Source organism: Heterocephalus glaber, unplaced genomic scaffold, assembly GCF_053883595.1.
Source record: "Heterocephalus glaber isolate CG9 unplaced genomic scaffold, H.glaber_assembly_v1.0 deba00001104, whole genome shotgun sequence".
NCBI classification, from domain to species: domain Eukaryota; kingdom Metazoa; phylum Chordata; class Mammalia; order Rodentia; family Bathyergidae; genus Heterocephalus; species Heterocephalus glaber.
Window position 1 is genome coordinate 2,791,090 of NW_028258193.1, and position 18,351 is coordinate 2,809,440.

Here is an 18,351-nt window from a genome sequence, read left to right on the forward strand (position 1 = left end):
AAGTGTTCATGAACTGAGGTACCACTGTATATGTAAAATTTTGCTTTTACAATAATGTTGGACTCCTCCTTGCTATATCTTGAGTATTTACTCATTAAAGTCAATTTTGAAAGTTTCAATATCTTATAGATTTTCTGTACAACATTTAAAGCTAATGTATTTAAAGGCAATATGGGAAGCCGAGATAAACGTTGAATATGGAAGTTATTAACATATTGGATAAATGTGTTTTGTTCAAAATTTTTTCCTTTTTCAACTGCCAGGAGAACAATCATATTTAAAGTACTCTTAATGAAAATAGCTTTCTACATTTCCTATTAGCTTTGTTTTATCCAAGAATCTTCTTGGACCTTTCTTCTGCCTTCCCAATTTGATTATTGCAAATATAAATATCTATTTCAAAATTCACATTGTTTTACATTTCTTTCAAAAGCCTTCTGTCCAATGGATAAAGTCGTTACGATTATTACAAAATATTTCATTGTAAATTTGTGGAACTGCCTTGCATGTTAGTGCAATGCTCTGCACAGTAAGCTTTGATTCTATTGAGTAAACGCTTGACTCATTGTTTTGATTCCGTGATTTGTAACTTTATACACAAATATAGCTTACATTACATACAAATATTCCATCTTTCACACAGTAATGGATCCCTAAAACACAATCATTTTCAAAAGAAACTTATAAAACCTACCAAGAAAAGAAAACCCCCCAAAGTCAGATTATGATAATTTGAAAAACTGAATTTTTAAAATGTAACCAAGATTTAGATTTTTAGTCAAGGAATAAAAAACTGCTCTAATAGTTTATGAGACATTTGAAATTATTTTCAGAGAAAAACTAAGACAAACGTAGCAAAACAAATGAAAACTAAATAAATTTCCTTAAAATATTTAGATTTTAGACATTATAATCAAAATAATTAAAAGATTGAGCCCAAGATTTTGCATCATATGTTCAGCAGTGTTTCTTACATTTAGTTTATTTTGTCACTAATAAGAAAAATGTTCGAAAGTAGAGTTTTTTTTTTTTTTTATGAAAAAATAAATCCGTAGTGTGGCAGGCCTTTGGGTCAGCTTCCCTATAGTGGAAGTGGGTGTGCTCACTCTAAGGTCCTGAGTTTCTAAGCTTTCTGTGTTCCCATCTCATCCATCTCCTGACATCCTAGATGATGTCTTTCTTCAAATATAGGTAACTTTGATGACAAAATATAAATTTTAAGAACACATTTTGATAAAATAACAGATGATCAAAAATGTGAGAATCAATGCTATTTATGGACACAGTACTTCAAGTTTGGGCACATAAAAAACATTCTTGCAATGCATCTCATTGTAAGTCATATTTGATCTTCATATGTTTACAAATGTATCAAATAGATTCATAAAAGTCCTTTAATGCACAGTGAACTTTAATACTCACTGATAAGCAAGCTGAAAAGTTACTAGCCCACTGCATTTATGTAGCAACTTTAATATTGCTTTGTATTTACATGAATGTGCTGATATCAATAACCATCTACAAACTTATTTGCTAAGTTTCTAAAACGCTTCATATGCAGAATGTCAAATACTTTATGTGAGCAATGTGAGGAGGAAAATTACAAATGCTGTCATTTGATTTACAGTTAAATTTAATGACTGAACACATTAATTTTACTTTAATATTTCAATTTATTGGCACCACATATTATATAACTTAATATTCTCCTGAATAATAATTTTTGTAATACTTCAGGGTACTGTACATAACGTTTGAGCTTGGTGCTCATATCACCTTTGTTATCAAGGTTATCATGCTTAGATTGATCTTTGAAGTTTGGAAGATGTTCTCAATTCAAGCCAATGAATTTAAATAAAATTTTAAACTGCAATCTGATACTACTAAAGAATTCCTAATTTTAATTGGAAGAACACAGTACTACTTTAAAGACTAGAAAATTATATTAATCGATTTAGCATTTTATATGTAAATTCAATTTTGGTTGGAGTTCTTGGGTAGTGTATCACAAATTTATTACATTATTTGACTCCTATAAATGACTAGATAGACAGGCTTCTCACAATGGACAGGAAAAAATTTGAGTCATTGAAAGAAGAATGTTCTGATTACTAAACAATTCCGGATAATTTTGTGACCATTCTCCTTGGTTCTGCTGGATACACTATACATCTGAATAGGTGTATCGAATATTACATTCCCTCTCCTCGATAAACTCTCACTCTTCCCGTGGAAGCCGTGTGGAAAGTCACAGATGTCTGGACTCCTGGGAAGTCAGCACTGTGCATAAAGTCATGATGTCCTCCCTGTTCCAGATTCATGTGCCTTCCACCCTTCCATTTGGACTAGGATTAACTCCAAATACTACACTCTCTTCTTCCCACAAAATCTTTAAGCCAATAGAGAAATATTTCTAAGATACAGATATTAAATATTGGTTATGATTTTGGTTTTGTTGACAAAGCATATTTGTATTTTCATTGTATTCTCTTCTTTCAAAATGCAGGCTTGTATGTACTTGTGAATATCAGACTGCATTATAATAGTACTATTGAAAATGCATATTATACAAAAAGTTTTTTCACATGGTACATTTTAAAACTATATTTAATTTCTAGTCTTATTTACATTTCTAGCCATTTTTCTGATTGGCCTTTCTGAATACCACTCATTTTTATATATTGTCAGACAGGCAGTGAAACCAACAAAATCCAGGGAAGATTTGATAGAATCAGTCACTTGGTAGTCACTCAAAATTAACAGTTTCTACAACATCAACCACAGGAAATCCAGCAAAATACAGCACCGAAGAATCAAATCTGTCAGGAAGGGCAGGAAATGGCAGGGTTTCTAGAAGGTGGAAGGGTTAGCAACCTTCTCACAATGCTCTCAAATGTGGACTGGACAAAGCATCTGCAGAGGCAGCCAGAATGGAGGGCTTTACACACATGTGGGCCAGGTTATGGAAGAAAGAAGTCACAGGAACATACGGTTTATGGGAAGCAGTAACCTAGGTATAACTTGATTCCAAAGCTAATAGCACCCATTAATCTTAAATTAGTCTATGTCTTTCCAAAGATTGAATTATTCCTTGATAATAATTGACTTAAAGGTGGTTCACACTTTCTGGCTATTTGTGGTGGTTTATGTTAGAATAGCCTCACCTCAAAGGTAGGAGAGTCATACCACTGCATCCAACCCTCAGCATTACTCCACACAAAACTATAAATGAAAGATTAGTTTGTATGTGTACAAAAAACACTATTTGTGTATTTTCTGATAATTGCACTGCAGCTGAGTTCAGTTAAAGCACACGTAGATTTTTAAACTTCCATAAAGAATGTTTTGCCCAAGTGCACTGAATTCCACACAGAACCTACATTAACGTGACTTAGGAGAAAAGGACAACAAAGCAAACTGTACACTTTATGCAGATTGATCTATAGCTCCACCTATATTTTTTAAATTCACAGCCTCTAGAATCTGTGAAATGAGAGATCTTACATTACATATGAAAGAAAATTTGAAATCTCTATGCAAAGCAAAACTAAAGTACATGTACTTCAGCATTTCAGTTAAAGTATTATTAGTTCAATTTTTCAAATCTAATGCTTGAAATAATCATTTCTTCTATCAAAGTTTAATCACTATTTTTTGTAAATTTTTACCCAAACAGTTTAGAAACAACAGCACAATCCAGATATCTAAACACATTATCTAAAGACAAGAAAAAATAAGACAAAATCTTTTCACTTCGCAAGGATCAAAGAACAGTAAAATCACATTACTCTTCTCAATTAAAAATTTCACCCTCGACAAGAAAAACTCATGTCATAAAACTGTCTTTCCTCAGCCCTGAGTGGAAGCAGCGTTGCCCAGCAGAGTTTCATGAAACGCTTCTGCAATGAAGATGAAGACTTCATCACAGAGAGGCACTACTCATTTGCTTTTCAACCAGTTTCTACTATATGTTACAAAAAAGAATCTAATCAGGAAAATTCCTCCCGAGAGAGGAAACATTTGGCACGATTTTTACTAGAAAAATGGCAATTACAGCGAAACGGGGTTATCCGTTATCGGTGAACTCTCCCCAATTGCAACGTGCGCGGTATGCTCTGCCCCTGACCCAGCGAAGCCTCCCCACTGACACCACCAGTGCCAGCGCCTCTGCTGGCTCAGAGCCTGGGACCCGCAGCCTGGTTCTCCTACCTTCATACAGCGCCTTGAAGCCCTGGGCACTCACGGCAAAGTCCGTGGTGAACCAAAGGGTTAGGATGGACCCTGTGCTGACGATGGAGGAGGGCAGCTGAAATCCCGACAGCCTGAAAATGAAAAAGCCAAGAGCATACTTTAGAAGATTTTGGTTAAACCTAAATGCATTGAAGTTAAAACCACAAAGGTTATGAGTGAAACTTATTTGCTGGAGCTGCTCAACACCTCTTAGCTATAGTGTATTTCTCTAATGTGGCCGTTAAACAATTAGAGTCCATACCCCGACCTTTGGTAAGAATTGAAATTAAGCAGAATCAAGCACAGCAATGTGTTTATTTAAATACCTTGAGCAAATCCTTTCAGGAAGCAGTTAAATCCCATTCTCTCAACAGAGGACATAGAGAGAAACAGCACAGTCTGCTTCACACACCATGCAGGAATCAATACGATTGTTTTCTCCTAAATTATTAAATAACGGTGGTCACATCTCATATTTAATGTACATATTATTATATTTCCCCAGAACAAATTGTGATTTCTCTGAGAAACAAATGAGTACTTGCCACTGCTTAAAAGTAAAAATCAGTCACCCTCTAGGAGAGGTCACGTGAATAGACCTTTATGTCTATTCATCAAGGAAATTTTTTGTATTCTAAGAAGTATATTTCACTGATCACTATGCTGGGATCTATTTAAAAGCTTTAACCATATAACAAGCCAGAATTCTGGAGGGGTGGACTAGCACAATGATGCCCATAGTGCTTTGAAAACTAACAGTTTTTCCAAAGGCCAAAAGAGATTGCATGTATTGTTTTAGCCAGCATTTTTAATTAAGTGTGGTTGTCTACAGACAGGTGCTCTAGGGTGGTGAAAGACACAGCTATGTTGCTGTTGCCAGTCAACCAGAATGTCTGCTCCTACAAGAGAAAGCTCACGCTGCCAGTGAGCAGTCATAAATATCTCTCAGCACCTGGGATAGGCTCTGGTCTCAAAGCTCTGGACCAAATCAACGTGATTTACTATGCACAAACTGCAGAACAATCCTGGATGAACAAAAGGCAGAACCACCAGGCTTAGAATAAAAATGAGATTGTGCTTCAGTAGCAAAGTTGTGCAAATACTACTCACACTTAGGAGCCACTGGCTTGTTTTTCAGTATACTCATTTATATCAAGTTATTTTTACTTCAGTTTATGGCCCTTAATTCACTGATTCCTTGTGTCTGATGGCCACAACCCACAGACATAACTTGTTATAAACACATTTTAAAGTTATTATCTTAAATGAAACATAAATAGCAAAGTAGGTTACATGCTTATGTTATCCTCTGTGAGAAAACTTGAACATGGTACAAAGTCACCCAGTGGACAAGCTGTGTTTCACTCAGAAGAGGGTGGTGCATCTCAGCAGGGCTGGCCAGGCTCTGGGAAAGGGCGGCCACCAGCCTGCCAGGCACCGCGAAGCAGGATGCCAGCTGTCCAGGGTGCATTAATCCTGGGGTCCTGGTGCTGGAGGCGATCTCGCAAAACTGGGTCCTGATGGGACTCACATTCTTACCAGCTTCTCTTTCCGTCTCTGAAAACCCTCATGTCCCTGAGCTCCCCAGTGTGGTGTGTCCTGTCCGAGCCTCTCCTGCTCTTCCTTCTTCCCTCTCCTCTTTATCTTCATCTGCTTCTCCATCTGCTGAGACTCACAGCTCTGTGTGCAACATCACCTCCTCCCGAAGGCCTGCATCTTCATGGACTACAACAGCTGCTCTTCACTCCTGTTTTCATCTGATCTGCAGAACCTCAAGGACTGAGGTGGGGAAGAAACCAGCTACCGTGTTCTGTCTCCTGCAGACACTTTACCCTGTGGCTCCCACATCACCTAATGCAGCCCAGACAGCAGCTATGTGGTGCAGACTTTGCCTCACAAAGGTGAAGTGAACAGCACTGCCTTCAGCCTCTCCTGTGGCCGAAAACTGTCAAGGCTACGGAACTCAGCAACGCCGTCCATCAGCAGGACTAACCAGCATTAATAGAGCACTCTATGCTGTGAGTGGAAGGCACATTTCTGCCCAGAGTCCACAGAGCATAGACCAAGGTACCCACATTCTGAGCTAGACAACAAATCGAAAGAAACTGAAAACAGGGTTGTACAAAGTGTGCTGTCTGATTACAATGCTATCAAATTAGAAATGTGTAACAGAAAAGTATGACAGGAAGATCTCTAATCATTTGAAAACTAGACAGCATGCCTCTAAAGAATGCAAGGATCAAAGAAGAAATTTCCAGGGAAATAAAGATGCACATTGAGCTCAATGAAAATACAAGTACCGCATACTAAAATGCATAATGCTCAGCTAAGTAGTGCCAAGAGGGTAATTAATAACATTAAAATGTATATTGGATAATAAGAAAACTCTCACATCCATGACCTAAGACCCCAGGTCAAAAAGTTAAAAAGGAAGAGTAATATAAGCTTACACAGATATAAGCAAAAAATATGAAACGGGAAAAATCGTAAGTTTGAAATTTAAAACAATAGAGAAAACGATGGAACAAAGAGCTCCTTCTTTGAAAACATTCATAACATCAGCAATCATCTAACAAACCGACAAAAAATCAACTGATGGTGTGCATGGTGACTCTGCAAACATGACCACAGACATGAAAGACATTGCAGAGGCAGGGAAGGGAGGCCACAGGGCTCAGCTTCCAGACATCGGACAGCCCACGTGAACGACCACGTCCTCGGGAACACGCACAAGCTCAACGCACCCAATACGAAGCAGACAATGCAAAGCACCATATACTGAACCTAGCGCAACTGTCCCCAAATAAGTTTCCGGACCCAAATGTCCTCATTTTAGCATTTGACCGAACTTTCAGAGATTGTCAGACATTCCACACAATGGAAGTAGATGAAAGGAACACTTCCAGGGAAAGGGGTCTCTGTCCCAGCCCCGCGGTCTATGAGCTCGGAGTAGCAGCCAGGAAGTAGGAAGAAGCTTGATGCCCAAATCAATAGCAGAAAAAAGAAACGGACAAAGAAATATCCCTTACAACTATAGATACAAGTTGTTTTTAAAAATAAAGAATAGAATTGAGCAATATAAAACAAGAACCGTGACTAGATAGTGGAATAACTCAAAACTTCAAAAATCAACCAGCATAATCTGCCATGTCAAGAGCCTAAAAATAAAAATCATAAAACCATAGTAATGTATGTCAAAACTTATTTCACAAAATTAAACACTAAGAATGAGAAATAGTCTCAGCAAAATACGAATGGAGGTAAATTTCTTCTGTTTGACTAACAATGTCAATAATCTACAGATATTATTACATTCGGTGCTAGAAGAGTGAATTCTGCTAGTCAAGATTGGGCAAACCAGAAGTGACAGGAAGACTCTAGTGTTGAAGAAGGTTCTGTTACCAATCTTATTTAACACGAAGTAGAAGATCTTGCCAGATTATGACAAAAAAAGGAAATACATGTGTTCAGATCTCAAAAGGAGAAATAAAATTGTTAGTATTTGCAGGTAACATGATTGTCTACATAGGAAATGGTGGCCCATCCCTGTAATCCCAGCATTCAAGAGACTGAGGCAGGAGGGTTTCTTCAAGGTTAAGGCCAGCCTGGGTTACATAGTGAGTGCAAGACCATCCTGAACTACAGAGTGAGACCCTGTCTCAAAAAGATGCTAAGGAATCTCCAAGAAAACTCACAGAGCCAGGATTTGAGACCAAAAGGATGCAATAATATACAAAATCCCTTTTATTTCAACATACAGCAATGTACGGGTAGACACCAAAATTAAAAATACAACACCATTTATGACCACGTGAAAAACTCTTAGATGTAAAACTAAGAATTTATGTATTCTTAGTTTTACATCTATATATATATATATATATATATATATATATATATATGAATTTACACGGAAAACTATACAATACTGAAGAAAAAAGAAAGCTGAATAAATGGAGAGGTATACCATGATAATGAATCAGAAGACTCAATATTGTAAAGATGGTAATTCTCCCCAAATTGATATACAAACTTTACATAATTTCTATCAATATTTTCTGTAAATATAGATAATATTTTCTCTAAATAGACAATATTTTCTTTAAATATAGATAATATTACTGTAAAATTAATATGAGAAGCTAATAGGTAAATTAGGATGTCTCTACTAATTTTGAAAACAATATGTGAGATTGTTCCATCAGATCTCAGAACTTAAACTACTGTAATGAACACTGCCTAGTATTGGTCTACCCAAAGAAGGATAACCCGAAATATAAGTGGATCAAAGCACAAAACCTGGAAATAGACTTACACAAATAGTCTCTACTTCTAATTGACAAATTGTGAAAGCAATCCAATGGAAGAATCCAACAAATTATGCTGGAACAGTTGGCTGTTCATAAGCCTAAATTAGACAAGCAAATAAACAAGCAAACAGGAGCCCTAGAGCTAAGTCTAATTTCTTGTATAATAACTAAAGTGTTAATATATAAGGCTTTAAAATGAATTTAAAAAATATGTAGTTTCTCTAGAGCTAAGCAAACAATTCCTAGACTAACACCAAAATTATATTCAAGGGGAAACATTAATGTACTGGACCTCATAAAAATTATGAAGTTTCTTTGCAAAAGACTTAGTTAAGAGAATGGAAGGATCCTCCATAGACTGGGGGATAGTATTTCCAAGCCATGTATATGAAAAAGGTCAAGGGTTTAGAGTATGTAACAAGCTCTGAAGAATCAACAGTGAAAGAACAGATAAGACACAATTAGAAAATAGGCAAAAGACCAAAGAACCACAGCACCTAAAGGACACGTGGGTGGCAAATGGGCAGATGACCAACATGCTCAGTCTCTAGGGAAATGTAAATTAAAAATACAAAGAAGTATCATTACACAACTATCACGGTGGCTAAAGCAGAAGACTCTGCCATCAAATGGTAGCGAGGACGTAGATAAAATTGACTGCTCCTGTGTAGCTAGAGGGGTTGCAAGATGGAATGGTTGCTTTGAAAAACACTTGATCATCTTCTTAGAAACTAAGCATTCAACTTGCAATCAGTCCAACAAATGCTGTCCTTGGCGTTTACCCCAGAAATTGTCCCAGTGCTAGACGATACTCTGTATCCTCACTGGGCTACATCTATATTCCATAATGCCATTTTATTATAGCTTTATAAGATGTTACCATGAGGGAAATATCAAACAGAATCTCCTTCTAAAATTTATTAGTACTACTTGTGAATACATAATCACCTCAAATTAAATAATTTAATTAAAAATATGTGGGAAAATTTGAGACTGACTTTCATGATTAATAATTAAAATAATCAAGTTAGTAGAAAGCCAAAAATTTGTATTTAATGAAGGATTTTATCATTCATTTTGAAAAATGAGTTGAACATAAATGATTGAAGATTATTTTATTAATTCACCATTTCAAAGTTTTAAATAGTCATTCAAGTAAGGTAGGCATAAAGTAATGTGACAGCACTTTAAAACAAACATAAGTTCAATTCTCTGTAATTAGTGAGTTTAAAAACTGATATTTAGGAGGAAATATGATCAAACTCCATTATCTCAGGAAGTAAGAGCAGGTTGCTAAGGGTTCCTAAGAGAGGCATCAGTGCAGAGCTCAGGGAGTCTGGCATGAACACAAACGGACAAACGCATCGTCTGTCTTCAAAGGGTTGGGATGGAGCGGAGACACTCACAGGGGCCTGGAGAGGAATGGGATCCATCTGCGCTTGAGGGCAGAGGAAGCGGAGTTTGTGCCGCGGTGGAGAACACTCTGGGCTGGGTTTGTGGTTGGCGGGCAGATGCCTGGTGCTGTCAGGCCCGTGAGAGTGAGGACGGCTCCTGGGAGAAGCCCTGGGGACAGCAGCCCAGAGATGCCTGCGACCCTGGAGCACCTCACCCAGTCTCTGCACGCCATTGCTCGCAGCCACTGTCACTCCTGTCTCACCGGGAGTTCAGCGAGGCCAGGAGGCCTCCTCAGAGGAGAGCCTCGCTGGCTCAGCACAGAACTCAAGAGCCCTGACCAGGGCACCCATCCGCTACCTCCCAGGTCCCTGCTGGCCTCGCTGCCGCCCAGTCCTTGTGTCTGAGCAGCAATTCTCCTCTAAGGGAACTGCGTGTGAATCAAGCAGTAAGTCAATGAAGGTAAGAAATACAAAAAAGGAAGTTGGTCATCTTTCTGCTCCTCCTTTTTCTCTGTTAAGGTTGAAATCACCTACAACAGAGGGCGTTTGACCTACCTCTTCCTATGCTGTGCCTCAGAAAATTAGGATCTCAGAGAACAACGGGGAGGACACCTAGCAAACACTTAACATGACTGGAATCCGAATCTACTTGTGGCACCTACTCCTCTCTTCCTACCATAATTCTTTTTTTTTAGGTATCAGGGATCGAACTCAGGACCTCACACTTGTGAGGCAGGCACCACTGAGCTAAATCCTGGCCCTTCTAGCCATAATTCTGCCTCATGGGCCAGGCAGCTGATGCTGCATTGCTCGGCCCGAGTGAGCTGGAAGGCGGGCTGAGCAAGGCTCTGCTCACCCCAGGCTAAGTCCACTCCACGGCCAGCCCTGCGCAAATCCCATCCATTGCTTTACACAAGGCATCAGGTTTTCCATCCGAGGCCCTCCTGGGATTATGTGCAGGAGGTAGAATAGAGTGGCTAAGAAAAGGAATTTGTTGTGGGCAGTGACAAAAAATCAATTGCATTCTTTTTTTTTTGGCATTAAATGTCAGGAAATAACTTTTTTTTCTTTTTTTAAAATTAATTTTATTGGTACATTTAAGGTATACAACATAATGTCATTCATCATTGGAAATTTGCACCTTTACGTAATCTCTCTTGGTTCTTATTTTTCCCCTTCCCCTGCCCTCCCTTCTACCCCTCCATCCCTCCCTATTTACAAAGACTTTGTTTCCAATTTTTACTTTTCTTATATGTTTTCCTTTTTCTTCTTTCCTTTCCCCTACCCCTCCCACTTCCCCTTCCCCTTTGCCCCTTTTCTTCCTATTTCACATTATCTGTTATACCTTTTAGTCCTTATTTACACTTTCAGTTTCTCACAGTAGAGAAATTATTCAGTATTTGCACATGTATGTCCTATTTATTTCACTTTTGAGTATCGCCTCAATGTGCATCCATTTAGTTATAAATGTCTCTAGATTATAAATTGTTTGTTACGGCTGAGTAGTACTCCATTTTATTAAAAAACCACATTTTCGGGGTGGGGATTTAGCTCAGCGGTTCCACTGCCTGCCTCGCAAGTGCAAGGACCCGAGTTCGATCCTTGGTACCACACACACACACACAAACACACACACAAAAACATTTTCTTTATCCAGTCTCCAATTGATGGGCATTTGGGCTGTTTCCAAGTTTTAGCTATTACAAACTGTGCCACTATGAACACGGGTGCACATATATCACTGTGGTATGATTCTTTTAATTCTTTGGGACAGATACCCAGCAGGGGAATAGCTGGGTCAAATGGGACCTCCAGTCCTAGTCAAACTGCCATTATTTGCAGATGACCTGACACTCTATATAGAAGACACCAAGAACTCCACCAAAAGTCTTCTAGACTTAATAACCAAATTCAGTAAAGTAGCTGGATACAAGGTCAACACACAAAAATCAATAACTTTTCTCTACACAAAAAACAGACTCACTGAGAGAGAAATGGAGCAATCAATTCCTTTCACAATAGCATCCAAAAAATTGAAATACCTAGGAATCAGCCTAACAAAAGAAATCAAAGACCTCTACTCTGAAAAATGTAGCACTCTGAAAAGAGAGATGGAAGACGATATCAGAAAATGGACAGACATCCCCTGCTCCTGGGTAGGAAGGATCAACATAGTGAAAATGGCCATACTTCCAATTTCATTCTTATTTTTTTCAAAAAAAGCATAACTGGTTTCAGTCCAGGCCTCTCTTCCTCTCTCTGTCCCTCCCCCTCTCTCCCTCTTAGTCCTGGAGAACACATGGGAAACCTGCTTCCTCTCCCCACTGGCGGTCATAGTGACAGAGCCTGACCAGAGTGAGGGAGGGCTGGGTAAAGCGGGAAGCATTCCGGCAGCACTTCTGAATCTCACGAACATGTATGCTTGGCACAAACAGGAGTTTTAGAATGAACAAGTTTATTCTTCTTCCATTTCTAAAGAAATTACTAGGATGAACTGCACCTAGAAATAGATCCAAAATCTTTGCACTGCACTACCATTCAAGACATTTAAATCACTGATACCAGTGTGATCATTTTAAATACAAGCAGGAAAATTGCTGGAGGTATGAAAGCAAACTCAGGAACATCTCACAAGAAGAGACAACTGGAACAAATGCTGGTTCCTTCACGTAAATTAAGGCAGGATTTATAACTCCATTAAACAGAGGCACACTCCTAAACTACACATTGTATGTAATGCATAATCTATAATGTTTGTGATTGTGAAATGTCAAATATATTTAAAACTAGTTTAGTTAAAATGTCAAGTGCATATTTTAAGTAAATTAGGAAATATCTATCACTAAGTTACATCTTTTTCCAGAGATCATAATTGCTCGAAAATTCCCTGCAAGGCCAAAAGTTGCCAAACTGACACTAACAGCGAAAATTTGATAGCATCACATTTCAAACCACAAGTCAATGTGAATGGCCTTATATGATAGCTTAAAGAAAGACATGGCTTAACAAATTACTTTCCTCGAAAATAGTTTTTCAGAAAGACATTAGCTAGGGATTCTAGGAGTGCTTCTATGGCTGAGAAATAAAAAGCCCATGAGGCAAATAGATCCAAATATTAACGAATAACTCGGTACATGTCTGGGAACCAACTAATCCATATTGTAGTCATATATCAGTGCAATCATATGTTACACGGAAATGTTTCCATGACACAGGTTAAAATGAAGCTTAATGTTTTTTTTTAAATACTAATTTTATAGCTAATATTACTTTGTAAAGACTTATTATCTCCAGCGTGCTTTATTTGCGCTTGACTCTTGCCATATATTTGGCCTAAAGTATGACACTGGATAATCAAGCAATCTTTCATTCACTCAGAACATCTACTGCCAGGTGACACATGCATGGAGCACTCACTTTCTGCACTTAGACTCTGATGGGAGGGAGGCCAGGGGAGGACACAGGAGCTGCAAAGCTGTGAGCCAGGCTCCCTGCGCTGACCTGCAGCACCAGTCCACCTTCCGTGGCCGGCTGAAGTCAGGATAGGAAGAGCTGCCATGCTGCCCAAGGGGCTGGGAACCTGGGAGAGCCAGAGCTCTGGAACGCTCTGCTTCTATTCAACGTTTACGAGACCATCAGGCAGTCTCAGAGGCAGCCTCTGGGCCTGGTGTGTCTGCTGACGCTGTCTGATAATGAAAACTATGCACTCAACTTCCAAAGAGTACGTTTCTCCAAAAAATACATCCAAAAGCACCAAAAATTATGCCATTACATTTTAAGAAAATAATATCTCCTATAGATAAAAGGGATTGCTTTCTAAAAGAAACAACAATCATCATCACTGGCCATAGGGGCGGGGGATTGCGACCGAATTCTGGATAAGACATGCATAAGTTCATGATCAGAAGATAGAATATGTGCTGTGAATTCAGAAGCTTTATATTTACTGTTAGTAGATTAGTATTGCCTATGTAAAATACATATTTATTTCCTAAAAATTACCCAATATTGTACATTCAAATTCTTCCCAGATTGGCTGGATGTATAGCAAATTGCTCTTTTAATTATGGTAGAATTTTTAGTAAGAGGGGACTTTAGAAAAATTTAGGCATCAGGTATTCTGCTTTTATATTTGATGGGGAAAAGAAATCATGGTTAGCGATACTGAGTGATTTCTCACAGTGTGCACATAGCATCAGGGGGCACAATGAAAACTCAATTTCCCACTTTATCATTAAGAAGTAGCTTGTCCAATGGCACAAAAATTCAGATTGATTTTGCTGCTCTTTCTATATTTCCCTCTTCTCTTTCTCAAATGTTGTGGATATATTGCTAGTCAAAGCAGAATTATCACTGAATATAATGGACAAAGAATTCAGTTCCTAGCTGTTGCATCTAAAGAGACTTGAAATTCAGAGCATGAATAGCCGCCTGTACTTATAATAAATGTTTTTAATAAATCATTAGGACTTAAGGTTCATGTCCCAAACAGTAAATTTGAGAGAAGTTACGGTAATGTGTCCTTGTCTGGAGGCCGGCTGAGGTTTGCTGTTGTACAGGTGAGGTAATTTGCGTAGCAAGAAGGGAGAAAACTGGTACCACCAGCTGGGCAACAGCCAGGTGCTCCTCAAGTTTCCTCACCGACTGATTTGGCAGCTTGATCGATTCACTTCCCTCACTGAGATTTCTCCTTTTTTTCTGGAAAAGCGGGATGAAAATAGGCTCTGGGGTCTAGAGAACACAAGAAAACTAAAATTTGTTTTTTCTTGGTTTAAATTAGGAAAAGGCTGTATTTTTCCAGAGAATAATTTTGTATTATTTGATATGGAAAGCATAATAAACTGGCTATTCATTTTTAGTGCATGTCATTTGCAAAGGTATCAATTTTCCTAAGAACTGACTCCAATAGGAAAATTTGGGGTTAACTTTTGCCATTTTATAATTTTTTAAAAAGAGTTTCAGGCTAGGTGAGTAGCTCAGCAATAGAGTACTTACTTAACATACACAAGGCCCTGGGCTCAGTCCCCAGCAAGAATAAAATAATCTCCATTACATATTCCAAAACAGCAATAATAGTGTCTCTGTTTGCCTAGTTGTATTTTAAGTTCTTTTAATTCATATATTTTCCTTTTCTAATTTTTTTATTTTGAAAATCATATAAAAAACATAGCATTCCACGTGTAAAAACATTTGGACAGGTTAGAAGAACATACATACTTTACACACAGTTTAACAAGCATTTGAGTGCTACTCCAGGTGAGATTCCCTTCCAGATGGAAAGCCACACGTCCTATGGTTTCAGAGAACGAGCAGTGGAAAGAGAAGATACCTCACCTTCAGCATCCCTGAAAGAGGGACTCCTGAGCCCACGCCTGGAGGACAGTAGAAGCAGTTGGCCTCAGGAAACAGGAAACCTGGCGTGAACAGAGCAGACAGTGTGCAGTGTACGGGAGCTACCTCAACGCATGGATCAGGTTTGGAAAGCACAGGTGGCCATGGCTTCTCGTGCAGGCAAAGTCCTGGGAAGTCAGATATGCACGGATTTTCCCTCTTGGTGGTGTCTGTTGTAACAGTGGGACCCACACACCTGCTGTGTCTACGGAGAACCTTCCTGAGTCCCGACCAGTGTGCATGGCAATCTGCAGAAATCCTGAGCCCATGGGGACTCCAGGCCCTGTCTGGTCCTGCCGGTGACCTCTGTGGACAGGGGTGCCTGCTTCTGCTAGAAGTCAGTGTGTGACAGGGAGGGAGAGGGGATCTGGAGGCGTAGCCTTCTGGTACTGGGTTGTGTCCCTTCGCCGGCCTGAGACTCACACAGGGAAGAGAGCAGCAGCAGGAAGTACAGCCTGGGACGGAGCCTCAGGCTCACAAGGGGAGTCTGGGGCTGGGACTTCACCAGAAGGAAATCACCACCACCATTTGGAAAGGGATGCGAGGTGAAGGGGCTGTAAGTTGTGATTCCTAGAGTAGTGAGATTTGCACATCTGGATTTGGTCTTTGAAAACAGTGCCTACTGTATTTTTTTCTGTTCTGCTCAACACACCACTTCTAACAATTAATATAACATAGATGAATCTCACAGTATCAGCTTCAATTATAAATTTGTATCAGAATCTATAATAATATATGTTTATACTACTGTACATTTCTTCATAAAAAAACTGCTATACTTTAATCTCATACACCTCGCTTGATATAAGCCCTCTTGGGCATTGACTGAGTTAAATATCTTGCACTTTCTTTACACTTGGGTTTTTAAGACGTTTCCAGCTCTGGGATGTCTCATCGACTGGACCAGAGAGAATACAGCTGGAGCAGCCAGTGCACAGAAGGCTTTCACTGACGCTTATCAAGAAAATAAGGTCCCGCCTCATTTAGATATTAGGCAGTTTCAAGTGTGACTGTGTTAAATCCGCACTGCCCGTTTTTCTCCAGTCTCCATGGCATCTACCTTAGTCTGGCTTGATTTACAATCAGGGTGGTGCAGACATCTGCACTCTGCTATCAGCACAGCACCGAGTGAGTTCCTGGTAGCTCAGTTGTAGTTATTAGCAGTCTGAAAAGTGTACAGGCAAAATGCTCTGTAAAGACGCACATTCACAAAAGCCTACGAAAGGCTCTATGTTCACTCATACTCTGTTCACTTAGCCACGGAAGATAAACAGAATACAACGAGGAAGGGTCACCTCTTTAGGAGAAAAATCAGGGCATCTTGTAGAAGGCAGCTACTTCAGTCTGGAGATTGAAAACATCTCTCCCAATTGTCTGCTTCTTACTGGGAACTAAAAGCAATTGTGGAAGCTTGTTATCCACTGTGTAAGCAGCAAAACAGGAAGACCTCACTGTGCTGCTGGTGCATTTGAAATGTCTTTCCACACTGACCTCTGCAGTACAAAGCCCCAGTGTGGGGTAGATGGGTGTGTCTCTCTATGCCTTTGTGGGTGTGCAGGTGTAGACAGAAGTGATGGAGTACTTTCTGTGCACAGTTAGACATTAGAAAACAATCATGCAATTAGAAAAATGTGACATGTTTAATAACAATGCTCATATGTTCAAGTTGTTTTAAAAATACAGACTATAGAATTTCAGGACTTCATATATAAGTGAAAAACATATATTGGGAATCCTGCATTAACTTGTTATTTGTTTATGTTTAATAACATATATACACATATATTTGGGGTGTTCAACACACACACACACACATATATATATATTTGGCTGTTCAACATGATATTTATACATAGTAAATGATTATGATTATCAACTTTTTCATGTCTATAAATACTAATATACGTATAATTATATAGAGCTCTTAAAAATAAGAATAGGAACTATTGGAGGGAAAAACACAGTTGAATATATAATGCCTAACTGACTTTCTTATCAGAAATTCAGAAAAGAAACAGATATTGGCCCTCCAGTGATGGCGTGACTCAGTTCTGTTAGTATCTTTTTAGGTTTAATTTTGAAACCATCATGAGATTTCAAATAACACTTTTGATTCCTTGATGATGATAATATTCTAATTTCTCTTAATTTCCAAAAGCCATTCATGTGTGTGCATAATCCAGTTACACGCATACATGCACACACACACAATACAACCCCACTGGGTGAAGAAAAGATACTTGCTCACTTCAAACATACAAACCAAGTATGCTTGGCCCTCTGCCAATTCTTCCCAGCCACTTCAAAAAGAAAGCAATTAGCTTATAGCATTTGCAGAATTCGGGAGGATCAGAACATCGCAGAAGAATCGGACTCATTCCATGGCAGAGGCCTGGGTGCACCTTGCAAAGCAGGCAGAGTGCATGGGCTCGGAGCCAGATCCAGGGAGAAGCAGCACGGTGAGGCAGCCCAGCCCGGCCACTCCCAGGGCAGCACCCAGATCCCTGGGGTGGAATTCTGTCAAGATCTGGTGCCTCATGACCGGGCTAGGTCCACAGGAAATGTGCCGACCGCCCGGGACGCTGGCCATGTCCGCTCATCCTCCCTGGACCACTGCCTGCCAGAACCGGGCCTCAGGTGTGGGTATGGAGGCCCTGCTTACCACCTGAGGAATAAGGAAGCCCTCTGGGCCCCCTGCTCTGGGCTCACCCAGCAGGTAAGGAAGATGGGAGAGAAAAGGCAAAGGCGAGGTGACAGGGAGACATTCAGACTGATGTCAGTTTTCAGGGTCGCCAGCAAGAAGAGCATTGGACAAGCGATCTGACTTGGACTTTGAAAATAATAACCCATGCTGGCCCTTAAAGGAAGGCTGTGTCCATCCGTCCCACCAGCGCTGATCTGGCCTCTCTCCCAGGAGAGTCTCGCCTTTATCTTAGCAGCGAGGCAGGAGGTCTCTCACTGTCTGCGCTGGCGCAGAGGGGAAATTTCTAAAATCATGCTTTCCATTTGGGTGGATTGAAAGTACT

At 39.5% G+C, this 18,351-nt stretch overlaps 1 protein-coding gene across 4 annotated transcripts in view; it reads right to left on the bottom strand.

Moving 5' to 3' along the window:
- Csmd1 (CUB and Sushi multiple domains 1) overlaps positions 1–18,351 on the bottom strand; it is a 1,515,607-nt gene that overhangs the window by 1,029,280 nt on the left and 467,976 nt on the right. For all 4 annotated transcript variants that reach the window (XM_087210084.1, XM_021248185.2, XM_021248184.2 and 1 more), the window contains exon 3: positions 4,210–4,322. In XM_087210084.1, the coding sequence (XP_087066210.1) occupies positions 4,210–4,322 (113 nt within the window). The remainder of the gene's footprint in view (positions 1–4,209; positions 4,323–18,351) is intronic.